At 46.0% G+C, this 27,936-nt stretch overlaps 2 protein-coding genes across 2 annotated transcripts; both read left to right on the top strand.

The window, feature by feature from the left end:
* Positions 1-228: 228 nt before the first annotated feature.
* LOC121846873 (BRD4-interacting chromatin-remodeling complex-associated protein-like) lies at positions 229-15,429 on the top strand. The gene is made up of 6 exons (XM_042325093.1): positions 229-608; positions 2,008-2,230; positions 7,489-7,613; positions 9,377-9,419; positions 13,111-13,179; positions 14,451-15,429. The coding sequence occupies exons 2-6, from the start codon at positions 2,210-2,212 to the stop codon at positions 15,396-15,398; spliced, it is 1,206 nt and encodes a 401-aa protein (XP_042181027.1). The 5' UTR covers positions 229-608; positions 2,008-2,209; the 3' UTR covers positions 15,399-15,429.
* Positions 15,429-27,931, top strand: LOC121846872 (proline-rich protein 36-like). The gene is made up of 4 exons (XM_042325092.1): positions 15,429-15,987; positions 22,305-22,542; positions 22,740-23,522; positions 26,450-27,931. Exons 1-4 carry the CDS (start codon positions 15,677-15,679, stop codon positions 27,398-27,400), a joined length of 2,283 nt encoding a protein of 760 aa, XP_042181026.1. The 5' UTR covers positions 15,429-15,676; the 3' UTR covers positions 27,401-27,931.
* Positions 27,932-27,936: the final 5 nt, after the last annotated feature.

The following is a 27,936-nucleotide window of genomic DNA, read 5'->3' as shown; positions in this document are numbered from 1 at the left end:
AATGTCATTGATGCCTTTTAACGAATCATTCATTGTAAATGTATGCAACATGATATGATTTTAGACCGTCGCTACTGGAATATATGAGAAATCAGACCGCTAGCTGAATTATAGGTCTATGAAAATTATATATATTTTTTTATTTAACCTTTATTTAACTGGGCAAGTCAGATCTTTAGAGGACAGGTATTTCCATTGGCTTTCCGTAGTCCTCATACATGCATAATGAAATAGCTCCGAAAATGATCCAAGAGAGCTGGGATATTTAAAGCAGCGTTTGTAGAACGTCCGCATGATGACAGGAGCACACAAGAGAGAGAGAGAACATGCAGCATTCCCATCTCTTCTTCACCACTGAAGGACGTAGCGGCAGCTGGGCCACATCTCTTCTTCACCACTGAAGGACGTAGCGGCAGCTGGGCCACATTGCTGCCTTCTACTGTTTTCTACCTTTTGTGTTCTGGTCGGCTCTCTCTCTCACTCTTGTTTCGCGCACCCACCCCAGTCCCACCCCTCCTCTTAGCATCTCAAAAGACCACTGAGAGAGAATCGATGGCGCAGAGGCCCGCCTTGCTGACAGGACAATAAAACCACAAAAGAAGAAAAGGGTGAGTTTTTTTTTTCTAAGTTGAATTGCGGGAATTTTCTCTAATGGCAGAAGGAGACTGTGGACGAAGGAGTCTGTAGCTATATTTACACAGCATCCTTTGTTGTTTTCCGCTGTCCCCCCCCCCCTCCTCTCTCTCACCTCTCGAAAGAAATAAGCATCACCACCATCCATAGCAACTATCTGTACATTATTTTAGATGTGAGATCCAACTCTCACCTCCAAATGTACAGTGTATAGCCTATGCAAAATATAACGACAAAAACACCACTGTATTATTTAAGATCTCTATTTAGATCAACGTTTAAATTCTGCGGGATGGTTCGAGGTCGGTCGTTTTTAATTCAATGCTCGCTGCGGTAACGTTTACCGTTTACCGCGGCGGGTGTGTGTGTGTGTGTTGTGGTTGTAAACAAAAAAAAATATGACAGATCGGTGGAGGAGGTCGGTCTATTTTAAGGGACCTCCCCTGGAAATTGAGCGAGAGGGGTAGGAAATGGAGCGAGTAGCCTAATGTTGTTACAATGTGTTATGGGTTAATTCGCACTCGCTTCTCAAGACTGCTCGCTTAAAGGGGGGGGGGGTGTTTTGGGGGTACCCATCTCCACCATAATCACCCAGAATAATCTGTTTTCAAATAGGATACTATTTTTCTCACCTACATTTTAAAGCCCATAACATAGGAAAATGGCATATAAACAGAATCATATGAACCATTTCCCACAACATAGAAGATGATGTTGAATGTCATTGATATTGCCTGTTATTGTGTGGTTACGGTTTCTACATGCCATTGATATTGCCTGTTATTGTGTGGTTACTGTTTCTACATGCTATTGATATGGTCTAATGGACACCCATTCATGTCTGCAATCACCCTACACATCTGTTGTACTGGGCTGTACTGTATCGCACATACATCATACGACACAGCAATGTGTCGGGGCTCCCGAGTAGATCGGCGGTCTAAGGCACTGCATCTCAGTGCTAGATGCGTCACTACAGACCCTGGTTCGATTCCGGGCTGTATCAAAACCGGACGTAATTGGGAGTCCCATACGGCGGCGCACAATTGGCCCTGAGTCGTCCGGGGTTTGGCCAGGCTAGGTCGTCGTTGTAAATAAGAATTTGTTCTTAACTGACTTGCCTAGTTAAATAAAATAAAAACACAAATATTTTGGATGCAAATAAGAATCCAAGCGACACACATAATATAGTTGGTTGCTGTCATTTCTATAGGATACAGTAACCAAATGACAGATTCATTACGAGAGATGTCCTGAGAGGACTACCCCGGACTGTTGTGGGTAACAGACATGGGTCTAAAGCAGAGGACTGGTGCTGTAAGACTTTAGTAGTAACTTAAATAACCCCTCAATGTGGCCATGTTGTGCCCTTAGGACCTGCCTTAGTCCGCTCCGTTGTGAGATGCAGTGATGCCCCGTCAGACTGAGGACCTGCCCCACAGTCCTGCCTCCTCAACTGGGCACCGCTTTGCTGACAGCCTCTAATCCCCTGGAGCCTCTGGAGCTTCTGAATCCTCAAACCCAAGGCAGAGGTTCCCATGAGGCCCCCCAGGAGAACTCAGCGTGACACCTCTGTATGGGGCCTCCAGCATATGAAGTAGGTCTGAATCCATCCGTGCCCTTCACACCAGATATATAGTATGTTTCACACTGTTAAACCACTGAAGGAGGAAGTGTATGGGGTGCCCTTCACACCAGAGATATACAGTACCAGTCAAAAGTTTGGACACACCTACTCATTCCAGGGTTTTTCTTTATTTTGACTATTTTCTACATTGTAGAATAATAGTGAAGACTTCAAAACTATGAAATAACACATGTGGAATAATGTAGTAACCAAAAAAGTGTTAAACAAATCTAAATATATTTTATATTTGTGATTCTTCAAGTAGCCACCCTTTGCCTTGATGACAGCTTTGCACACTCTTGGCATTCTCTCAACCAGCTTCATGAGGTAGTCACCTGGAATGCTTTTCAATTAACAGGTGTGTCTTGTTAAAAGTTCATTTGTGGAATTTATTTCCTCTTAATGCATTTGAGCCAATCAGTTGTGTTGTGACAAGGTGGGGGGGGGAGGAGATAGCCCTATTTGGTAAAGGCCAAGTCCATATTATGGCAAGAACAGCTCAAATAAGCAAAGAGAATCCTTACCTTAAGACATGAAGGTCAGTCAATCCAGAACATTTCAAGAACTTTGAAAAATCCTTCAAGTGCAGTCGCCAAAACCATCAAGCGCTATGATGAAACTCGCTCTCATGAGGACCGCCACAGGAATGGAAGACCCAGAGTTACCTCTGCTGTAGAGGATAAGTTCATTAGAGTTACCAGCCTCAGACATTGCAGCCCAAATAAATGCTTCAGAGTTCAAGTAAGAGACACATCTCAACATCAACTGTTCAGAGGAGACTGTGTGAATCAGGCCTTTGTTGTCGAATTGCTGCAAAGAAACCACTACTAAAGGACACCAACAAGAAGAAGAGACTTGCTTTCGCCCAGAAACACGAGCAGTGGACATTAGACCGGTGGAAATCTGTCATTTTGGTCTGAGTCCAAATTGGAGATTTTTGGTTCCAACTGCCATGTCTTTGTGAGATGCGGTGGGGGTGAACCAATGATCTCCGCATGGTGTATTTCCCACCGTGAAGCATGGAGGAAGAGGTGTGATGGTGTTGGGCTGCTTTGCTGATGACACTGTCTGTGATTTATTTAGAAATCAAGACACACTTAACCAGCATGGCTACCACAGCATTCTGCAACGTTGCGCCATCCCATCTGGTTTGGGCTTAGTGGGACTATCATTTGTTTTTCAACATGACAATGACCCAACACTCCTCCAAGCTGTGTAAGGGCTATTTGACCAAGAAGGAGAGTGATTGAGTGCTACATCAGAGGACCTGGCCTCCACATTCCCCCGACCTCAACCAAATTGAGATGTTTTGGGATGAGTCGGACAGCAGAGTGAAGTAAAAGCAGCCAACAAGTGCTCAGCATATGTGGGAACTCCTTCAGGACTGTTGGAAAAGTATTCCAGGTGAAGCTGGTTGAGAGAATGCCAAGAGTGTGCAAAGCTGTTATCAAGGCAAAGGGTGGCTATATGAAGGATCTCAAATATAAAATATATTTAGATTTGTTTAACACTTTCTTGGTTGCTACATGATTCCATATGTGTTATTTCATAGCGTTGATGCCTTAACTATTATTCTACAATGTAGAAAATAGTAAAAATAAAGAAACCCCTTGAATGAGTAGGTGTTCTAAAACTTTTGACCAGGAGTATAGATAAACCTAATATGACGACTGTGGTATACAACATAGAAGCTTATCAGGTTCTGATCATCTTTACCATGCTTCTTCACCCGAGATGGACCCTCGATTGGTAATCAATCAGTTCTCTATTCTCCAGGCTCCGCTTTGTCATCAAAATGGACAACCTTGCGATGAGTGACATGTATCCATCGTGATTTTCCCTGGAATTTCACTGCTGACCTCATTATGAGCAAAACTTGATAAAGGACTTTCCCATTTTGGCCCTAATGTCTCTGTTACATTATTTATTTTTTAACCATCACCCACGGTCCTGGTACTACGTCATGTCCCCCCCTCTGGAGTTATTCCCCTCGTCCTCTTTTACTTGTCTGACCATGGTTTCTCCTATTAGACATTATAACATTGGTTTCTCCTACTGCATTAGAAAGTTATATTCAACAGTTCCTAGCGGAACATCCAGTGAAATTGCAGAAATAATAAATAATAAATAAATCAAAATTAAGCTTAACTTCTTGTTAATCCAGCCACCGTGTCAGATTTCAAAAAGGCTTTACGGCGAAAGCAGACCATGCGATTATCTGAGGACAGCACCCCATCAAACAAACACATGACAATCATATTTCAACCCGCCAGGCGCAACACAAAACTCAGAAATAACGATATAATTCATGCCTTACCTTTGAAGATCTTCTTCTGTTGGCACTCCAATATGTCCCATAAACATCTCAAATGGTTCTTTTGTGCGATATATTCCGTCATTATATCCCCAAAATATACATTTATTTGGCGCGTTTGATCCAGAAAAACACCGGTTTCAACTCGCCCAACATGACTACAAATGATCTAATAAGTTACCTGTAAACTTGGTCCAAACATTTCAAGCAACTTTCCTAATCCAACTTTAGGTATTTTAAAACATAAATAATCAATAAAATTTAAGACAGAAAATACTGTGTTCAATAGCGGATAAAATGAAAGTGGAGCGAGCTCCAGGTCGCGCGCCCCAAACAAAACAGTCCACTTGGCTCGACACTCAGAAAGGAAAGGGCTACTTCTTCATTACTCAAAAGAAAAACATCAACCAATTTTGAAAGACTGTTGACATCTAATGGAAGCCATAGGAACGGCAACCAGATGCCTCAGACATCTAGATTCCCATTGAAAACCAATTGAAAACACAATGAACTCGAAATGAAATTTTCATCCGGACGTGAAAATACTGCCCTCTTTCCCAAACAGGTTAAGCATTGTGTAACTCATAAAATGTATGTCTGCTTTTCTCAAATCTAACGTGCCTCTAACATGGGTCGACCTGTGACGACCTCAAACAGACTCAACCCTGTTGGTTTGTTATGATTTGCCTGTGTACTACATAATACTGTAGGCAATGCATCTGACCACGCTATCCCTTCTTTGATGAATCTTTCAAAGTCTCTCTTTCAGTACTCTATTTGTGCGTTCTACCTGTCCACTCGGTTGAGGATGGTAAAGGGCAGTGTAGTTGCCAGTCTATGTTCAGAAGACGAGCTACATCCTGACACACTTTTCCTGTGTAATGAGTGCCTTGTTCCGGAAATCGAATTGTTCCGGAAATCGCCATCTGGGAATGATTTCTGGAATCAGAATTTTAGCTGTGTGTTGTGCAGTTCCTTACTTAGTAGGGTAGGCTTCAACCCATCGTGAGAAACGATCAACAAACGACCAGCACATCTTCCTGTCCTACATATGAGCAGCGTGATGTAATCAAGCTGTAGATGTCTGATGGGTCCTGGTGGGGCTCATCTGTACTTTCACTTGTCCCTTGGTGTTGTTTTCCGTACACATGTTGCCATTCCCCACAACAGCTTCAGCCTCTTGCCACACACCAGGATTCCACCATTTGCCCACAAAAACGATAAACTATCTTGTCCACACCAATGTGTTCCAAAGAATGGATCTGTGTCACCAAGTAGGGTAGGAGTGCATTTGGCGCTACACATCTCCCGGTTGTATTTCCACACACCTTCTTGATGGAGTCCCTGCAGTCATCCATTCCTACACTTCATCTTTTGGTCCACTGTTTTTGTCACGCCCTGATCTGTTTCACCTGTCCTTGTGATTGTGTCCACCCCCTCCAGGTGTTGCTTATTTTCCCCAGTGTATTTATCCCTGTGTTTCCTGTCTCTCTCTACCAGTGTATTTATCCCTGTGTTTCCTGTCTCTCTGTGCCAGTGTATTTATCCCTGTGTTTCCTGTCTCTCTGTGCCAGTGTATTTATCCCTGTGTTTCCTGTCTCTCTGTGCCAGTGTATTTATTCCTGTGTTTCCTGTCTCTCTGTGCCAGTGTATTTATCCCTGTGTTTCCTGTCTCTCTGTGCCAGTGTATTTATCCCTGTTTCCTATCTCTCTGTGCCAGTGTATTTATCCCTGTGTTTCCTGTCTCTCTGTGCCAGTGTATTTATCCCTGTGTTTCCTGTCTCTCTGTGCCAGTGTATTTATTCCTGTGTTTCCTGTCTCTCTGTGCCAGTGTATTTATCCCTGTGTTTCCTGTCTCTCTGTGCCAGTGTATTTATCCCTGTTTCCTATCTCTCTGTGCCAGTGTATTTATCCCTGTGTTTCCTGTCTCTCTGTGCCAGTGTATTTATCCCTGTGTTTCCTGTCTTTCTGTGCCAGTGTATTTATCCCTGTGTTTCCTATCTCTCTGTGCCAGTCCGTCTTGTATGTATCCAAGTCAACCAGCGGTTTTTCCCGTTCTCCTGATTTTTCGCATTCTCCTTTTTCTAGTCCTCCCGGTTTTGACCCTTGCATGTTTTCTGGACCTGCCTGCCTGACCATTCTGCCTGCCTTGACCACGAGCCTGTCTGCCACTCTGTACCTCCTGGACTCTGATCTGGTTTTGACATTTTAGTCTGTCCACGACCGTTCTCGTGTCTGCGCTTTTGGATTAATAAACAATGTAAGACTCCAAACATCTGCCTCCTGTGTCTGCATTTGGGTCTCGCCTTGTGCCTTGAAAGCTTTACATGTCTCTAATGTGTTGCAATGTATCCAAGGTGCATCTCCTAACCAGTTTAGGTGACAGAGGTGTTCTCTTGGCAGCCACCTTGGCAGCTCTGTCAGCCAGGTCATCACCTTTACTCTCATCTGTAAAGATTTTCCCCATGTGCTTTCATTTTCAAAAATTGCAACTTGTCCCAGGTAACTGGAAAGCATTCAGTAGAGTCGTCACCTCTAGTACCATTCTTCACAGGAGGTCCCAGTGATGTCATGAATCCTCTGTTTTCCCATATTTATTCAAAATCCTGGGTAACTCCGAAAGCATACCTCGAGTCTGCGTAGATATTAGCTGTTTTTCCCTTCAGCCTATTTACCTGCTTCCGTCAAAGCCACCACGGATGTTCCTGCAGGTGACGTGCCTGTCACTATCACATTATCCATTGTAGTAACTACCCAGCCTGCCCCTCCCCCTTCCATAATGTGCAATAAAATCTATCTCTTGATATTGAATAAAGTTTTCTCAGCAACCACTTTCGAAGTATTATTTTTTTCTACCGAATGATGAGGTGTGCTCCGATGCTGTGGCTACTTCAAAACATCTCAATGTCACCAGGTGCTGAAGATGCATCTACAACGAGAGAGAGAACTATGTGATGTGACTTTCTCGTCCTCCTCCTCCTCCTCTCCATCAGTTGACATGGAGAATGAAGACGGAACCTGTCTGCTTGATGTTTTGTGGTGAGCGCTGCTGACAGGATCTTTCTGCAAAAAGCAATATAGAAATGACATACAGTGCCTTGCGAAAGTATTCGGCCCCCTTGAACTTTGCGACCTTTTGCCACATTTCAGGCTTCAAACATAAAGATATAAAACTGTATTATTTTGTGAAGAATCAACAACAAGTGGGACACAATCATGAAGTGGAACGACATTTATTGGAATTTTCAAACTTTTTTAACAAATCAAAAACTGAAAAATTGGGCGTGCAAAATTATTCAGCCCCTTTACTTTCAGTGCAGCAAACTCTCTCCAGAAGTTCAGTGAGGATCTCTGAATGATCCAATGTTGACCTAAATGACTAATGATGATAAATACAATCCACCTGTGTGTAATCAAGTCTCCGTATAAATGCACCTGCACTCTGATAGTCTCAGAGGTCCGTTAAAAGCGCAGAGAGCATCATGAAGAACAAGGAACACACCAGGCAGGTCCGAGATACTGTTGTGAAGAAGTTTAAAGCCGGATTTGGATACAAAAAGATTTCCCAAGCTTTAAACATCCCAAGGAGCACTGTGCAAGCGATAATATTGAAATGGAAGGAGTATCAGACCACTGCAAATCTACCAAGACCTGGCCGTCCCTCTAAACTTTCAGCTCATACAAGGAGAAGACTGATCAGAGATGCAGCCAAGAGGCCCATGATCACTCTGGATGAACTGCAGAGATCTACAGCTGAGGTGGGAGACTCTGTCCATGGGACAACAATCAGTCGTATATTGCACAAATCTGGCCTTTATGGAAGAGTGGCAAGAAGAAAGCCATTTCTTAAAGATATCCATAGAAAGTGTTGTTTAAAGTTTGCCACAAGCCACCTGGGAGACACACCAAACATGTGGAAGAAGGTGCTCTGGTCAGATAAAACCAAAATGTAACTTTTTGGCAACAATGCAAAACGTTATGTTTGGCGTAAAAGCAACACAGCTCATCACCCTGAACACACCAACCCCACTGTCAAACATGGTGGTGGCAGCATCATGGTTTGGGCCTGCTTTTCTTCAGCAGGGACAGGGAAGATGGTTAAAATTGATGGGAAGATGGATGGAGCCAAATACAGGACCATTCTGGAAGAAAACCTGATGGAGTCTGCAAAAGACCTGAGACTGGGACAGAGATTTGTCTTCCAACAAGACAATGATCCAAAACATAAAGCAAAATCTACAATGGAATGGTTCAAAAATAAACATATCCAGGTGTTAGAATGGCCAAGTCAAAGTCCAGACCTGAATCCAATCGAGAATCAGTGGAAAGAACTGAAAACTGCTGTTCACAAATGCTCTCCATCCAACCTCACTGAGCTCGAGCTGTTTTGCAAGGAGGAATGGGGAATGGGTCTCTCGATGTGCAAAACTGATAGAGACATACCCCAAGCGACTTACAGCTGTAATCGCAGCAAAAGGTGGCGCTAAAAGGTATTAACTTAAGGGGGCTGAATAATTTTGCACACCCAATTTTTCAGTTTTTGATTTGTTAAAAAAGTTTGAAATATCCAATAAATGTCGTTCCACTTCATGATTGTGTCCCACTTGTTGTTGATTCTTCACAAAAAAATACAGTTTTATATCTTTATGTTTGAAGCCTGAAATGTGGCAAAAGGTCGCAAAGTTCAAGGGGGCCGAATACTTTCGCAAGGCACTGTATGATATTGGTCTGAGATAACTTGTTTAAAATCAGCCAGTCCTGTTCTAAGAGCTATATTTAACCCTGTTCTATTTCTCCTTCAGTGATCCCCAAGCCTTAAATAACTTCCTTCATGGAACAAACGAGGTAATGATTTATCTTATCCAGCGTTAATCAGAACATGTATCTCAGAGAGACAATGCCAAATGTATTATTGATTAATAAATAGCTGTAGGTGTTATTTATGGTGACACGAACGATGAAAAGACAACTGTTGTTGTCACAGAGAACCAGAGAAAATAGCAATCAGAATACTAGCTCAGTAGGATCTTTTATGGTCAGAACTGTCTGTCTGTCATCACTATGGTCATAACCTTCTGTCATCACTATGATCATAACTGTCTGTCATCTCTATGGTCATAACTGTCTCATCTCTATGGTCAGAGCTGTCTGTCTGTCATCTCTATGGTCATAACTGTCTCATCTCTATGGTCAGAGCTGTCTGTCTGTCATCTCTATGGTCATAACTGTCTGTCATCACTATGATCATAACTGTCTGTCATCTCTATGGTCATAACTGTCGGTCTATCATCTCTATGGTCATAACTGTCTGTCATCTCTATGGTCATAACTGTCTCATCTCTATGGTCATAACTGTCTAACTGTGTCATCTTTATGGTCATAACTGTCTAGCTGTCTGTCATCACTATGATCATAACTGTCTGTCATCTCTATGGTCATTACTGTCTGTCATCTCTGGTCATTACTGTCTGTCATCACTATGGTCATAACTGTCTTACTGTGTCATCTCTATGGTCATAACTGTCTGTCATCTCTATGGTCATAACTGTCTAACTGTCTGTCATCACTATGGTCATAACTGTCTGTCATCTCTATGGTCATAACTGTCATCTCTGGTCATAACTGTCTAACTGTCTGTCATCACTATGGTCATAACTGTCTGTCATCTCTATGGTCATAACTGTCTGTCATCTTTATGGTCATAACTGTCTAACCGTATGTCATCACTATGGTCATACCTGTCTAACTGTCTGTCATCTTTATGGTCATAACTGTCTGTCTGTCATCGCTATGGTCATAACTGTCTCATCTCTACAGTAATAAATGTCTGTCTGTCATCTCTACAGTAATAGATGTCTAACTGTCTATGGTCAGAATGGTCATCTCTATGGTCATAGCTGTCTGTCATCTCTCTGGTCATAACTGTCTGTCATCACTATGGTCATAACTGTTTGTCATCTCAATGGTCATAACTGTCTAACCGTATGACATCACTATGGTAATAACTGTCTAACTGTCTGTCATCACTATGGTCATAACTGTCTGTCATCTCTATGGTCATTACTGTCTGTCATCACTATGATCATAACTGTCTGACTGTCTGTCATCACTATGGTCATAACTGTCTGTCATCTCTATGGTCATTACTGTCTGTCATCTCTATGGTCATTACTGTCTGTCATCACTATGGTCATAACTGTCTAACTGTCTGTCATCACTATGGTCATAACTGTCTGTCATCTCTATGGTCATTACTGTCTGTCATCACTATGATCATAACTGTCTGCCATCTCTATGGTCATAACTGTCTAACCGTATGTCATCACTATGGTCATAACTGTCTAACTGTCTGTCATCGCTATGGTCATAACTGTCTGTCATCTCTACAGTAATAAATGTCTAACTGTCTATGGTCAGAATGGTCATCTCTATGGTCATAGCTGTCTGTCATCTCTATGGTCATAAGTCTGTCATCTCTATGGTCATAACTGTCTGTCATCTCTTTGGTCATAACTGTCTAGATGTCTGTCATCGTTATGGTCATAGCTGTCTGTCATCGCTATGGTCATAACTGTCTGTCATCTTTATGGTCATAACTGTCTGTCATCACTATGGTCATAACTGTCTGTCTGTCATCACTATGGTCATAACTTTCTGTCTGTCATCGCTATGGTCATAACTGTCTGTCATCTCTATGGCCAGAACTATCTGTCATCTCTACAGTAATAAATGTCTAACTGTCTGTCATCTCTATGGTCATAACTGTCTATCATCTCTATGGGCATAACTGTCTGTCATCTCTATGGGCATAACTGTCTAACTGTCTGTTATCTCTATGGTCATAGCTGTCTGTCATCTCTATGGTCATAACTGTCTGTCATCTCTTTGGTCATAACTGTCTAGATGTCTGTCATCTTTTTATGGTCATAACTGTCTCATCACTATGGTCATAACTGTCTGTCATCTTTATGGTCATAACTGTCTGTCATCTTTATGGGCATAACTGTCTGTCATCTCTATGGGCATAACTGTCTAACTGTCTGTCATCACTATGGGCATAACTGTCTAACTGTCTGTCATCACTATGGTCATAACTGTCTGTCATCTCTATGGTCATAACTGTCTGTCATCTCTTTGGTCATAACTGTCTACATGTCTGTCATCTTTTTATGGTCATAACTGTCTGTCATCACTATGGTCATAACTGTCTGTCATCTTTATGGTCACAACTGTCTGTCATCTTTATGGTTGTAACTGTCTGTCATCTTTATGGTCATAACTGTCTGTCATCTCTATGGTCGTAACTGTCTGTCATCACTATGGTCATAACTGTCTGTCATCTTTATGGTCACAACTGTCTGTCATCTTTATGGTTGTAACTGTCTGTCATCTTTATGGTCATAACTGTCTGTCATCTTTATGGTCATAACTGTCTGTCATCTTTATGGTCATAACTGTCTGTCATCTTTATGGTCATAACTGTCTGTCATCTCTATGGTCATAGCTGTCTGTCATCACTATGGTCATACCTGTCTGTCATCTTTATGGTCATAACTGTCTGTCATCTCTATGGTCATACCTGTCTGTCATCTCTATGGTCATAACTGTCTATCTGTCATCACTATGGTCATAACTGTCTAGATGTCTGTCATCTTTATGGTCATAGCTGTCTGTCATCACTATGGTCATAACTGTCTAACTGTCATCTTTATGGTCATAACTGTCTGTCATCACTATGGTCATAACTAACTGTCTGTCATCTTTATGGTCATAACTGTCTGTCATCACTATGGTCATAACTGTCTGTCATCTTTATGGTCATAACTAACTGTCTGTCATCTTTATGGCCATAACTGTCTGTCATCACTATGGTCATAACTGTCTGTCATCTTTATGGTCATAACTGTCTCATCTCTATGGTCATAACTGTCTGTCATCTCTATGGTCATAACTGTCTGTCATCACTATGGTCATAACTGTCTAACTGTCTGTCATCTTTATGGTCATAACTGTCTGTCATCACTATGGTCATAACTAACTGTCTGTCATCTTTATGGTCATAACTGTCTGTCATCACTATGGTCATAACTAACTGTCTGTCATCTTTATGGTCATAACTGTCTGTCATCTCTATGGTCATAACTGTCTGTCATCTCTATGGTCATAACTGTCTGTCATCTCTATGGTCATAACTGTCTGTCATCTCTATGGTCATAACTGTCTGTCATCTCTATGGTCATAACTGTCTGTCATCTCTATGGTCATAACTGTCTGTCATCTCTATGGTCATAACTGTCTAACTGTCTGTCATCACTATGGCCGTAACTGTCATCTCTATAGTCATAACTGTCTTTCATCTCTATGGCCATAACTGTCTGTCATCACTATGGTCATAACTGTATGCCATCTCTATGGTCATAACTGTCTGTCATCAGTATAATAGTATTGTAAACCTTGTGAATATGATATTGATATGATATATTATATTGTGAACGTCTCTCAGTATGATCATGGTATTGTCTCTCTGTTTCACCAGCTGCAGAATGATGACCTGCTCATTACCTGTTCCTCTGGAGAGCCCTCCTCCCTCTTCACTGACACCCCGGTGAGTATCCTTCCCTCTCTCTCCATCTTTCTATCTCTCCCTCTTCACTGAGCCTGCGGTGAGTCTCCATCCCTCTCTCCCTCCCTTTCTCCACCGCCCTCTCCCTCCCTTTTCACATCCCTCTCTTCCCCATCCCTCCCTCCTTCCTCACTGACCCCCTGGTGAGTCTGCCTCCCTCTCTCCCTCCATCCCTTCCTTCCTCTCTCCCTCACTCTTCACTGACATCCTGCTGAGTCAGCCTCTGTATGCACAGACAAACCCACACCTACAAAACAAAATATGCTATCTAGAACATAAAAGGGTCCTTTGGCTGTCCCCATAGGAGAACCCATAGGAGAACCTATAGGAGAACCTTTTGAAGAATCCTTTTTGGTTCCAGCAAGAACCCTTTCGGGCGGCAAGTTGCCTAGTGTTTAAGAGCATTGGCCAGTAAACGAAAGGTAGCAGGTTCGAATCCTCAAGCTGTAGGTGAAAAATCTGTCTGCTGAATTAAATCAATTACTAAAATGTTAACTGTAAATGTTCCAGGTAGAACCCTTTCCACAGAGGGTTCTACATGGAGCCCGAAAGGGTTCTACCTGGTACCAAAACCCTTTTTTCTAAGAGTTCAAATCAAGGACTAGCTGTTGCTCATTATTTATCCCTCACACTGTAACTCTAGGAACATTCTGATGTTCTCCTACTCTAGGATCATTCTGATGTTCTCCTACTCTAGGATCATTCTGATGTTCTCCTACTCTAGGATCATTCTGATTGACTCCTACTCTAGGAACATTCTGATTGACTCCTACTCTAGGAACATTCTGATGTTCTCCTACTCTAGGAACATTCTGATGTTCTCCTACTCTAGGAACATTCTGATGTTCTCCTACTCTAGGATCATTCTGATGTTCTCCTACTCTAGGATCATTCTGATGTTCTCCTACTCTAGGATCATTCTGATGTTCTCCTACTCTAGGATCATTCTGATGTTCTCCTACTCTAGGATCATTCTGATGTTCTCCTACTCTAGGATCATTCTGATGTTCTCCTACTCTAGGATCATTCTGATGTTCTCCTACTCTAGGATCATTCTGATGTTCTCCTACTCTAGGATCATTCTGATGTTCTCCTACTCTAGGATCATTCTGATGTTCTCCTACTCTTGGAACATTCTGATGTTCTCCTACTCTAGGATCATTCTGATGTCCTCCTACTCTAGGATCATTCTGATGTTATCCTACTCTAGGATCATTCTGATGTTATCCTACTCTTTTATCTCCCTCCCTCAGAGCCCAATGTCTCTGTTGGCAGATGACATTACCCCCCCTGCAGAATGCGTTGACCTGTCCTTCCTGGAAGAGGCTCTACTGGGGGGGTCCCCCGAGGGAGGGGGGGAGAGAAGAGGGGAGGGAGAGGAAGTGCAGGAGGAAGAGGAAGTACCGCCCTGTGACATTCTCCAGCAGAGTCTTCAGGAGGCTGACATCACAGAGCACACTATGGCTCAGGAGGCAGGGCTCGTCCAAACAGGGCCTGGGGAGGGCCACACCCTGTCTCTCTACACACCTGGCCCCCCACTCCTCCTCCCTCCTGCTGCCGTGCCGTTCCTCTCCAAAACCCTAGCCTTCCCTCACCCCCACCCTGGCCCCCCCACCCTGCAACACAGGGACACCCAGGCTGCGGTGGAGCCTCCCCAACCATCCCTGCTGGCCGTGGGACCAGGCTGCCCCTCCCTGAAGCCTGCTGCTCCCCAGCTGATGGGCCTCCTCCCTGGGAACATCTTCCCCGCACCCCCGCCAGAGACTTCCTTCTCCCTGACCCCTGCACAGGCCTCCAACACCTCCTTTTCCCTCATCCAAAAGGCAGTTCCTAGCCTGACAGGGCGCCCCTACTGGCCCCAACTCTCAGAGCGGCTGCAGCTCCCGGAATCTTTCTCCAGAGAGGACCCCTGCCCATCCAGCCCAAGCTGCCTATCAGCATCCAACCCCGACTTGTTCAGATCAGCCCTAAGCCTCCTGGCCCTAGTGGGCCTGGTCAGAAACCCTCTCCAGGTCTCACCTTCCTCCCTGGGACGCCCTCGTCAAACATCCTCCTGTCCCCCCCACTTCCCCAGCCCAAGCCTGCCCAACACCTCACCAAGCCCCATCCCCAGCCTGCCCAACACCTCACTGCCCCCCACCTCACCAAGCCCCAGCCCGTCAGCCTGCAGCTGGTCAACCAGGGAGGAGGCTCCTTCCTGATCCAGCCTCAAGGTCTCTTCCATGGCCAGAATCAGTTCCTCCTGCCTGGCCAATCCCCTGTCACCCTGTCCCAGCTCCCTGGCCAATCCCCTGTCACCCTGTCCCAGCTCCCTGGCCAATCCCCTGTCACCCTGTCCCAGCTCCCTGGCCAATCCCCTGTCACCCTGTCCCAGCTCCCTAGCCAATCACCTGTCACCCTGTCCCAGCTTCCTGGCGGTTCTGCGCGGCCCCTGTTCACCTCTGGCCACCAGGGAGCAACAGTCCAGTCTGCCCAGGGTATGACACCCTCCATGGGCCACCACCTGGTAGATGGCTCCCAGATCCTGACGGCCGTGCCTCACCACAGACAGCTCAACTTCAGCCCCCACACAGTCTTCAGCACCACCTCAACAGGCCAGCTCTCCCTCCGCCAGGGAACCCTGCTCTCTGGCTCCCTGCAGCTACAGTCAGGGTCGCCTACTGTCTTCCAGATGCCAGCCCAGTTGGCGGGTGCCTACAATCCCCAGGGGTCCCAGGGGCAGGGGGGTCCAGGCCAGCATGCCACCCTGCTCCACAGCCCTGCTCTAGGGAGCCACATCACCCTGATGCAGTGAGTGTGATATAGAGCCTGAGTCCCAATTGGCTCCCTATTCCATGCAGGGCCTAGTGAGTGTCTACGCACCCTTTGCACAGTAGTAAAGGGGTGTGTTCATACTTGGTGGAAGAACCTCATTACAGCTGTGAATAATTCTGAATAAGATTCTACCATCGATGCACAACTCTTAGGGCAACATATAAATATCCATTGTTTTTGTCAAAATTGCTCAAAGCACAGTAATTTTTGGTGGGAATCATTGATGGACAGCAATATTCGTACCTTGTCTCTGTTAAAAAAATAATATATATATATATTTAAAAAATATATTTTTTATTTAAAATCATCCACTATGTTTACAACAAGGCCCTTAAGTAATACGGTAAAAACATCATGGCAAAGACCATGTTTATGTCTTCAATGGAAAAACTCCAAGTTCCCTTTGTCTGTCAGTCAATTTCTGTACAGCATACTATGGGGATCGTACTCTCACGACGCCTGACAAGGCCAATACTATGGGGATCGTACTCACGACGCCTGACAAGGCCAATACTATGGGGATCGTACTCACGACGCCTGACAAGGCCAATACTATGGGGATCGTACTCTCACGACGCCTGACAAGGCCAATACTATGGGGATCGTACTCTCACGACGCCTGACAAGGCCAATACTATGGGGATCGTACTCACAACGCCTGACAAGGCCAATACTATGGGGATCGTACTCACGACGCCTGACAAGGCCAATACTATGGGGATCGTACTCACGACGCCTGACAAGGCCAATACTATGGGGATCGTACTCTCACGACGCCTGACAAGGCCAATACTATGGGGATCGTACTCACGACGCCTGACAAGGCCAATACTATGGGGATCGTACTCTCACGACGCCTGACAAGGCCAATACTATGGGGATCGTACTCACGACGCCTGACAAGGCCAATACTATGGGGATCGTACTCTCACGACGCCTGACAAGGCCAATACTATGGGGATCGTACTCACGACGCCTGACAAGGCCAATACTATGGGGATCGTACTCTCACGACGCCTGACAAGGCCAATACTATGGGGATCGTACTCACGACGCCTGACAAGGCCAATACTATGGGGATCGTACTCACGACGCCTGACAAGGCCAATACTATGGGGATCGTACTCACGACGCCTGACAAGGCCAATACTATGGGGATCGTACTCACGGCGCCTGACAAGGCCAATACTATGGGGATCGTACTCACGACGCCTGACAAGGCCAATACTATTGGGATCGTACTCACGACGCCTGACAAGGCCAATACTATGGGGATCGTACTCTCACGACGCCTGACAAGGCCAATACTATGGGGATCGTACTCTCACGACGCCTGACAAGGCCAATACTATGGGGATCGTACTCACACCTGACAAGGCCAATACTATGGGGATCCTGACAAGGCCAATACTATGGGGATCGTACTCACGACGCCTGACAAGGCCAATACTATGGGGATCGTACTCACGACGCCTGACAAGGCCAATACTATGGGGATCGTACTCACGACGCCTGACAAGGCCAATACTATGGGGATCGTACTCACGACGCCTGACAAGGCCAATACTATGGGGATCGTACTCACGACGCCTGACAAGGCCAATACTATGGGGATCGTACTCACGACGCCTGACAAGGCCAATACTATGGGGATCGTACTCACGACGCCTGACAAGGCCAATACTATGGGGATTGTACTCACGACGCCTGACGAGGCCATTACTATGGGGGTCGTATCGCCGCCTGACGAGGCCAATACTATGGGGACGTAGGCCAAAGGCCACTATGGGGATCGTACTCACGACGCCTGACAAGGCCAATACTATGGGGATCGTACTCACGACGCCTGACAAGGCCAATACTATGGGGATCGTACTCACGACGCCTGACAAGGCCAATACTATGGGGATCGTACTCACGACGCCTGACAAGGCCAATACTATGGGGATCGTACTCTCACGACGCCTGACAAGGCCAATACTATGGGGATCGTACTCACGACGCCTGACAAGGCCAATACTATGGGGATCGTACTCACGACGCCTGACAAGGCCAATACTATGGGGATTGTACTCACGACGCCTGACGAGGCCATTACTATGGGGATTGTACTCACGCCGCCTGACGAGGCCAATACTATGGGGATCGTACTCACGCCGCCTGACGAGGCCAATACTATGGGGATCGTACTCACGCCGCCTGACGAGGCCAATACTATGGGGATCGTACTCACGCCGCCTGACGAGGCCAATACTATGGGGATCGTACTCACGCCGCCTGACGAGGCCAATACTATGGGGATCGTACTCACGCCGCCTGACGAGGCCAATACTATGGGGATCGTACTCACGCCGCCTGACAAGGCCAATACTATGGGGATCGTACTCTCACGACGCCTGACAAGGCCAATACTATGGGGATCGTACTCTCACGATGCCTGACAAGGCCAATACTGTGGAGATCGTACTCACGACGCCTGACAAGGCCAATACTATGGGGATCGTACTCTCACGACGCCTGACAAGGCCAATACTATGGGGATCGTACTCACGACACCTGACAAGGCCAATACTATGGGGATCGTACTCTCACGAAGCCTGACAAGGCCAATTAAATCTGTGCCTGGCTGGAACCCCCCCGCCGTCCACAGGTGATAGGAGTCTCGGATTCATTCCTTCAATTATTCCACTCTTCACCTCGGTGTGAACAGGAACGATTCACGCTATCAAAATAAACAATTGTAGCACGAGACTGTCTTAATTGCGCCAACTAAACTGTCCCTTAGTGGTAGAGCGAGCGCACCCCCTAAAATGTTTAGTTTTGAACAAATTCTTATTTACAACGACGTCCTAGGAACAGTGGGTTAACTGGTCTAGGAACAGTGGGTTAACTGGTCTAGGAACAGTGGGTTAACTGGTCTAGGAACAGTGGGTTAACTCGTCTAGGAACAGTGGGTTAACTCGTCTAGGAACAGTGTGTTAACTGGCCTAGGAACAGTGGGTTAACTGGCCTAGGAACAGTGGGTTAACTGGCCTAGGAACAGTGGGTTAACTGGCCTAGGAACAGTGGGTTAACTGGTCTAGGAACAGTGGGTTAACTGGCCTAGGAACAGTGGGTTAACTGGTCTAGGAACAGTGGGTTAACTGGTCTAGGAACAGTGGGTTAACTGGTCTAGGAACAGTGGGTTAACTGGTCTAGGAACAGTGGGTTAACTGGTCTAGGAACAGTGGGTTAACTGGTCTAGGAACAGTGGGTTAACTGGTCTAGGAACAGTGGGTTAACTGGTCTAGGAACAGTGGGTTAACTGGTCTAGGAACAGTGGGTTAACTGGTCTAGGAACAGTGGGTTAACTGGCCTAGGAACAGTGGGTTAACTGGCCTAGGAACAGTGGGTTAACTGGCCTAGGAACAGTGGGTTAACTGGACTAGGAACAGTGGGTTAACTGGACTAGGAACAGTGGGTTAACTGGCCTAGGAACAGTGGGTTAACTGGCCTAGGAACAGTGGGTTAACTGGCCTAGGAACAGTGGGTTAACTGGCCTAGGAACAGTGGGTTAACTGGCCTAGGAACAGTGGGTTAACTGGCCTAGGAACAGTGGGTTAACTGGTCTAGGAACAGTGGGTTAACTGGTCTAGGAACAGTGGGTTAACTGGTCTAGGAACAGTGGGTTAACTGGTCTAGGAACAGTGGGTTAACTGGTCTAGGAACAGTGGGTTAACTGGCCTAGGAACAGTGGGTTAACTGGCCTAGGAACAGTGGGTTAACTGGCCTAGGAACAGTGGGTTAACTGGCCTAGGAACAGTGGGTTAACTGGCCTAGGAACAGTGGGTTAACTGGCCTAGGAACAGTGGGTTAACTGGCCTAGGAACAGTGGGTTAACTGGCCTAGGAACAGTGGGTTAACTGGCCTAGGAACAGTGGGTTAACTGGCCTAGGAACAGTGGGTTAACTGGCCTAGGAACAGTGGGTTAACTGGCCTAGGAACAGTGGGTTAACTGGCCTAGGAACAGTGGGTTAACTGGTCTAGGAACAGTGGGTTAACTGGTCTAGGAACAGTGGGTTAACTGGTCTAGGAACAGTGGGTTAACTGGTCTAGGAACAGTGGGTTAACTGCCTTGTTCAGGGGGCAGAACGACAGATTTTTACCTTGTCAGCTCGGGGATTCAATCCAGTAACCTTTCGGTTACTAGTCCAACGCTCTAACCACTAGGTTATCTGCCTCCCCCCTCTAACCACTAGGTTACCTACCTTCCCCCTCTAACCACTAGGCTACCTGCCTCCCCTTCTAACAACTAGGCTACCTGCCTCCCCCTCTAACCGCTAGGCTACCTGACTCCCCCTCTAACCGCTAGGCTACCTGACTCCCCCTCTAACCGCTAGGCTACCTGACTCCCCCTCTAACCGCTAGGCTACCTGCCTCCCCCTTCTAACCGCTAGGCTACCTACCTCCCCCTCTAACCGCTAGGCTACCTACTACCCCCTCTAACCGCTAGGCTACCTGCCTCCCCCTCTAACCGCTAGGCTACCTGACTCCCCCTCTAACCGCTAGGCTACCTGACTCCCCCTCTAACCGCTAGGCTACCTGACTCCCCTTCTAACCGCTAGGCTACCTGACTCCCCTTCTAACCGCTAGGCTACCTACCTCCCCCTCTAACCGCTAGGCTACCTACTACCCCTCTAACCACTAGGCTACCTACCCCCTCTAACCACTAGGCTACCTACCTCCCCCTTCTAACCACTAGGCTACCTACCTCCCCCTTCTAACCACTAGGCTACCTACCTCCCCCTCTAACCACTAGGCTACCTACCTCCCCCTGTCGGGAGGCAGGAATAGCTGCGCCGCGCGACTAGGGGAACTGTGCCAGCCTGTCCGCTAGTTCTGAAACCTACTACACCCTTTAACTACACTACAATGACACCCTTTAACTACACTACTACTACACCCTTTAACAACACTACTACTACACCCTTTAACAACACTACTACTACACCCTGTAACAACACTACTACTACACCCTTTAACAACACTACTACTACATCCTTTAACAACACTACTACTACACCCTTTAACAACACTACTACTACACCCTTTCACAACACCACTACTACACCCTTTAACTACACCACTACTACTACACCCTTTAACAGCACTACTGCTACACCCTTTAACAGCACTACTACTACACCCTTTAACAACACTACTACTACACCCTTTAACATCACCACTACTACACCCTTTAACATCACCACTACTACACCCTTTAACAACTCACTAATCCACCCTTTAACTACACACTATTACACCCTTTAACTACACTACTACTACTACAACCTTTAACACTATTACTACACCCGTTAACAACACTAGTACTACACCTTTTAACTACACCCTTTAACTACACTACGGCTACACCCTTTAACTACACTACTTCTACACCATTTAACAACACTACTACTACACCCTTTAACAACACTACTACTACACCCTTTAACTACACTACAACTATACCCTTTAACTACACTACAATGACACCATTTAACTACACTACTACTACACCCTTTAACTACACTACTACTTCACCCTTTAACTACACTACTACTACACCCTTTAACTACACTACTACTACACCCTTTAACCACACTACTACTACACCCTTTAACCGCACTACTACTACACCCTTTAACAGCACTACTACTACACCCTTTAACCACACTACTACTACACCCTTTAACAGCACTACTACTACACCCTTTAACTACACTACTACTACACCCTTTAACAACTCTACTACTACACCCTTTAACAACTCTACTACTACACCCTTTAACTACACTACTACTACACCCTTTAACTACACTCTTTAACAGCACTACTACTACACCCTTTAACAACTCTACTTCTACACCATTTAACAACACTACTACTACACCCTTTAACTACACTACTACTACACCCTTTAACTACACTACTACTACACCCTTTAACTACACTACTACTACACCCTTTAACTACACTACTACTACACCCTTTAACTACACTACTACTACACCCTTTAACATCACTACTACTACACCCTTTAACATCACTACTACTACACCCTTTAACATCACTACTACACCCTTTAACAAGTCTACTACTACACCATTTAACTACACTACTACTACACCCATTAACTACACTGCTACTACACCCTTTAACTACACTACTACTACAGCCGTTAACTACACTACTACTAGTACTACACCCTTTAACTACACTACTACTACACCCTTTCACTCTGTCTTCCTCAACAGCTCTGGGATGCAGCTCACCTCAACCCACCCAGACAGTCACATGACCTCGATTTCCATCCTCAACACCACCCCTCCTGCTGTAGTACAGGGCCTGCCCTTCACCCCCCAGACCTCCAGACCCCTAGGGGGTGTTACAGATGGACAGATCAGTGTTCAGCAGGCATCTGTAGTGTTGCTGCCTGACAGAGCTGGCCATGAGGAGAGGAGGGAGCAAGCGGCGTCCCCACACCTGCCTCAGGTGAGAAGTCAACACTTGATTAATTAATTGGTTGGTTGGTTGGCTGGTTGATTACTTGATTTGTTAATTGATTGGTGCTCAGTTAATTGATTGGTTAATTGATATATCCTCCTAAGTCAAATGCTAGGTGGATCTAGTAAACTAGCAAAACAAATGTACACCAGAACATTCTCTAATCAGTTTGTTGTTCCCCTCAGTCGACAAGGCACCTTTTCCAGCAGCATGCCTCTCTCCAACCCTCCACCGCCAGTCTCCAACCCTCCACCGCCAGTCTCCAGTCCACTTCTCCCTCTGTAATGACCCTCCTACAGACCCCGCTGGAGGCCCCACAGGCCTTGGACCCACCTGGTATGCTACCCAAATACCTGCTAGACCCAGTTGGGACGTTACCCAAACACCTGCTGGACCCAGTTGGGACGTTACACAAACACCTGCTGGACCCAGTTGGGTCGTTACCCAAACACCTGCTGGACCCAGTTGGGTCGTTACCCAAACACCTGCTGGACCCAGTTGGGTCGTTACCCAAACACCTGCTGGACCCAGTTGGGTCGTTACCCAAACACCTGCTGGACCCAGTTGGGTCGTTACCCAAACACCTGCTGGACCCAGTTGGGTCGTTACCCAAACACCTGCTGGACCCAGTTGGGTCGTTACCCAAACACCTGCTGGACCCAGTTGGGTCGTTACCCAAACACCTGCTGGACCCAGTTGGGTCGTTACCCAAACACCTGCTGGACCCAGTTGGGACGTTACCCAAACACCTGCTGGACCCAGCTGGGACGTTACCCAAACACCTGCTGGACCCAGCTGGGACGTTACCCAAACACCTGCTGGACCCAGTTGGGACGTTACCCAAACACCTGCTGGACCCAGTTGGGACGTTACCCAAACACTTGCGGGACCAGACGGAGACAGGGACAAAACCAGGGGTGGAGAAGGTTCACAGCCCCACCCAGGCCTTCATCCATCATCTACAACAGGTCAACTAGCCTTTATGCTCTCTGTTGTGACTTTTTGTTGACTTACAGGGGCAATCAGCAGTTGCTCCATCTATTTGTTGAGGTATAAATTAATTATACAGTGGCAAGAAAAAGTATGTGAACCCTTTGGAATTACCTGGATTTTTTTTGGCATAAAATGGTCATCAAATTTGATCTGATCTTCATCTAAGTCACAACAACAGACAAACATAGTGTGCTTAAACTAATAACACACAAATTATTGTATTTTTATTGTCTATATTAAATACATAATTTAGACATTCACAGTGTAGGTTGGAAAAAGTATGTGAACCCCTAAGCTAATGACTTCTCCAAAAGCTAATTGGAGTCAGGAGTCAGCTAACCTGGAGTCCAATCAATGAGACGAGATTGGAGATGTTGGTTAGAGCTGCCTTGTCCTTTAAAAAACACTCACAACATTTGAGTTTGTTATTCACCAGAAGCATTGCCTGATGTGAACCATGCTTCGAACAAAAGAGATCTCAGAAGACCTAAGATTAAGAATTGTTGACTTGCATAAAGCTGGAAAGGGTTACAAAAGTATCTCTAAAAGCCATGATGTTCATCAGTCCACGGTAAGACAAATTGTCTATAAATGGAGAAAGTTCAGCACTGTTGCTACTCTCCCTAGGAGTGGCCGTCCTGCAAAGATGTCTGCAAGAGCACAGCGCAGAATGCTCAATGAGGTTAAGAAGAATCCCAGAGTGTCAGCTAAAGACTTACATAAATCTCTGGAACATGCTAACATCTCTGTTGCCGAGTCTACGATACGTAAAACACTAAACAAGAATGGTGTTCATGGGAGGACATGATGGAAGAAGCCACTGCTGTCCTAAAAAAACATTGCTGCACATCTGAAGTTTGCAAAAGTGCACCTGGATGTTCCACAGCGCTACTGGCAAAATATTCTGTGGGCAGATGAAACTACAGTCGAGTTGTTTGGAAGGAACACACAACACCATGTGTGGAGAAAAAAAGACAACACACCAACATCAAAACCTCATCCCAACTGTAAAGTACGGTGGAGGGAGCATCATGGTTTGGGGCTGCTTTGCTGCCTCAGGGCCTGGACAGCTTGCTATCATCGACGAAAAAATGAATTCCCATGTTTATCAAGACATTTTGCAGGAGAATGTAAGGCTATCTGTCCGCCAATGGAAGCTCAACAGAAGTTGGGTGATGCAACAACAACAACCCAAAACACAGAAGTAAATCAACAACAGAATGGCTTCAACAGAGGAATATACGCCTTCTGGAGTGGCCCAGTCAGAGTCCTGACCTCAACCCGATTGAGATGCTGTAGCATGACCTCAAGAGAGCAGTTCACACCAGAAATCCCAAGAATATTGCTGAACTGAAACAGTTTTGTAAAGCGGAATGGTCCAAAATTCCTCCTGACCGTTGTGCAGGTCTGATCCGCAACTACAGAAAACATTTGGTTGCGGTCATTGCTGCCAAAGGAGGGTCGACCAGTTATTAAATCCAAGGGTTCACATACTTTATCTTGCCATTGTATGTACCCATTGATTCTTGAAGAATTTAACGTATAAATGCCTCATGAGCTTAGTTCAACTGCCATACCCTACGAGAAGCTTAAAATATAAGCTTGTTTTACTGTTTGTAAATAATGTACACTACCGTTCAAAAGTTTGGGGTCACTTAGAAATGTCCTTTTTGAAAGAAAAGCAAAAAATGTTTTTGTCCATTAAAATAACAACATCAAATTGATCAGAAATACAGTATAGACATTTTTAATGTTGTAAATGACTATTGTAGCTGGAAATGGTAGATTCTTTCAAAATGGAATATCTACATAGGTGTACAGAGGCCCATTATCAGCAACCATCACTCCTGTGATCCAATGGCACGTTGCGTTAGCTAATCCAAGTTGATCATTTTAAAACCCTTTTGAAATTATGTTAGCACAGCTGAAAACTGTTCTGACTGAAGAAGCAATATAACTGGCCTTCTTTAGACTAGTTGAGTATCTGGAGCATCAGCATTTGTGGGTTCGAACCCACAAATGGGTAGTATTTAATGAAGCTGCAAGTAGTACATCGCGTTGTACGAGATCTTCAGTTTCTTGGCAATTTCTCGCATGGAATGGCTTTCATTTCTCAGAACAGGAATAGATTGACGAGTTTCAGAAGAAAGTCCTTTGTTTCTGGCCATTTTGAGCCTGTAATCGAACCCACAAATGCTGATGCTCCAGATACTCAACTAGTTTAAAGAAGGCCAGTTTTATTGCTTCTTTAATCAGGGCAACAGTTTCTGCTGTGCTAACATAATTTCAAAAGGGTTTTCTAATGATCAATTAGTCTTTTAAAATGATCAACTTGGATTAGCTGCCATTGGATCACAGGAGTGATGGTTGCTGATAATAAACTAGGATTAGCTGCAATTGGATCACAGGAGTGATGGTTGCTGATAATAAACTAGGATTAGCTGCCATTGGATCACAGGAGTGATGGTTGCTGATAATGGGCCTCTGTACGCCTGCCGTTTCCAGCTACAACAGTCATTTACAACATTAACAATGTCTACACTGTATTTCTGATCAATTTGATGTTATTTTAAAATGGACAAAAAAATGTGCTTTTCTTTCAAAAATACAAATATTTCTAAGTGACCCCAAACTTTTGAATGGCAGTGTACACGTAAACAAACAATGTATGGCCTCAAAACAAAACTATAATGTTGATATCATGGATGATCAGTCCTGGCATCCATAGCTCTATGAATTTGAGTGGCCCCGTCCCTCAGCTTTTTACCCGAAAACAGGGTAGGGTTTTAAACTGCTGATTGCCGCTCTAAAACTTTATTGAATTAAATGTTGAAGATATTGTCTTGATTTACATAACATAACCTTATTGTTTTCCTTCGTCACACCACAATTTCTACCATAGCAAGCACTTACCCCTCCCAATCCCTCCCCATCACCTGAGGTCCTGGCTGGGACTGTGTCAGTGGAGGATCACACTGTCTCCACTGTGGCCAGTGAGATGGAGGAGGCCCCTCCACCCATCCAGCCAGCAGTTCTAGGACATGCAGGAGCCCAGTCTGCGATGCCCCTCAGCCCTTGTGTGTTGGTGGCCTATCCAGCTTCACTACACCCAGAGACAAAGGAGACTACTCTGCTATGCCACTCTCCTACCCTGCTATGCCACTCTCCTACCCTGCTATGCCACTCTCCTACCCTGCTATGCCAATCTCCATCTGAGCAGGGTTTAGGGACCACACCCCCGGCTGGGCAGGGCTTATGGACCACACCCCCGAATGGGCAGGGCTTATGGACCACACCCCCGAATGGGCAGGGCTTAATGAGCACCCCCCCGAATGGGCAGGGCTTAGTGAGAACACTCCGGAATGGGCAGGGCTTAGTGAGCACACCCTTTACTAGGCAGGGCTTAGGGTCCACACCACAACAAGACAGTTTATCTTCCCCACCAAGTGGGGCCACCTCCCTGGGACTGGCTGGGTCTGGATCTGGGTCTGGAAGTGCCGTCCCTCAAACCCAGGCTGCAGTGTTCAGAAGCCCCTCCCCTCTGCCTGTCAGCACCTCCCCCCAGCTCCAGACTGCAGTGTTCAGAAGCCCCTCCCCTCTGCCTGTCAGCACCTCCCCCAGCTCCATACTGCAGTGTTCAGAAGCCCCTCCCCTCTGCCTGTCAGCGCCTCCCCCAGCTCCAGACTGCAGTGTTCAGAAGCCCCTCCCCTCTGCCTATCAGCGCCTCCCCCAGCTCCAGACTGCAGTGTTCAGCAATCCCAGCCCCTCTCCTCTACCGGTCTGTGTGCCTCAGCAGCAGCCTGACCCCCTCCTAGCGCAGCCTGACCCCCTCCTAGCGCAGCCTGACCCCTAGCGCAGCCTGACCCCCTCCTAGCGCAGCCTGACCCCTCCTAGCGCAGCCTGACCTCCTCCTAGCGCAGCCTGACCCCTCCTAGCGCAGCCTGACCGCCTCCTAGCGCAGTCTGACCTCCTCCTAGTGCAGCCTGACCCCCTCCTAGTGCAGCCTGACCCCCTCCTAGCGCAGCCTGAACCCCTCCTAGTGCAGCCTGACCCCCTCCTAGTGCAGCCTGACCCCCTCCTAGTGACTCCCAGCTCCTATGGAGATCAGGCTAACCAGCAACACACAAAGCAAAGCAGTGAGTCTGATCACACAGAGTTTGCAACCCAAATGGCACCCTATTCCCTATACAGTGTCCTACTTTTGACCAGAGTCCTATGGGAATAGGGTGCCATCAGGGATGCACACAGAGTATAAATACAAATCATCATGCAACAATTCTAACAGTCCCTTTCACAGTCTTCCTAACCCACTCCTTTCACTCTGTCTCCCTGCCTCACACACATCATCACCACCACCATCATCACCACCACTACCAACACCATCATCAC

This window comes from Oncorhynchus tshawytscha, linkage group LG08 (genome assembly GCF_018296145.1).
Source record: "Oncorhynchus tshawytscha isolate Ot180627B linkage group LG08, Otsh_v2.0, whole genome shotgun sequence".
NCBI classification, from domain to species: domain Eukaryota; kingdom Metazoa; phylum Chordata; class Actinopteri; order Salmoniformes; family Salmonidae; genus Oncorhynchus; species Oncorhynchus tshawytscha.
Note: the sequence above shows the minus strand (reverse complement) of the source record. Positions and strands in the feature narration are given on the sequence as shown.

Coding starts and splice junctions, on each gene's coding strand:
- LOC121846873 (XM_042325093.1), top strand. CDS start 2,210: ATGGGGCCTCCAGCATATGAA. Junction 7,614..9,376: donor TGTCTGCTTGATGTTTTGTG/GTGAGCGCTGCT, acceptor TTTCTCCTTCAG/TGATCCCCAAGCCTTAAATA. Junction 9,420..13,110: donor TCCTTCATGGAACAAACGAG/GTAATGATTTAT, acceptor CTGTTTCACCAG/CTGCAGAATGATGACCTGCT.
- LOC121846872 (XM_042325092.1), top strand. CDS start 15,677: ATGACACCCTCCATGGGCCACCACCTGGTAGATGGCTCCCAGATCCTG. Junction 22,543..22,739: donor CGTCCCCACACCTGCCTCAG/GTGAGAAGTCAA, acceptor TGTTCCCCTCAG/TCGACAAGGCACCTTTTCCA. Junction 23,523..26,449: donor TCATCCATCATCTACAACAG/GTCAACTAGCCT, acceptor TTTCTACCATAG/CAAGCACTTACCCCTCCCAA.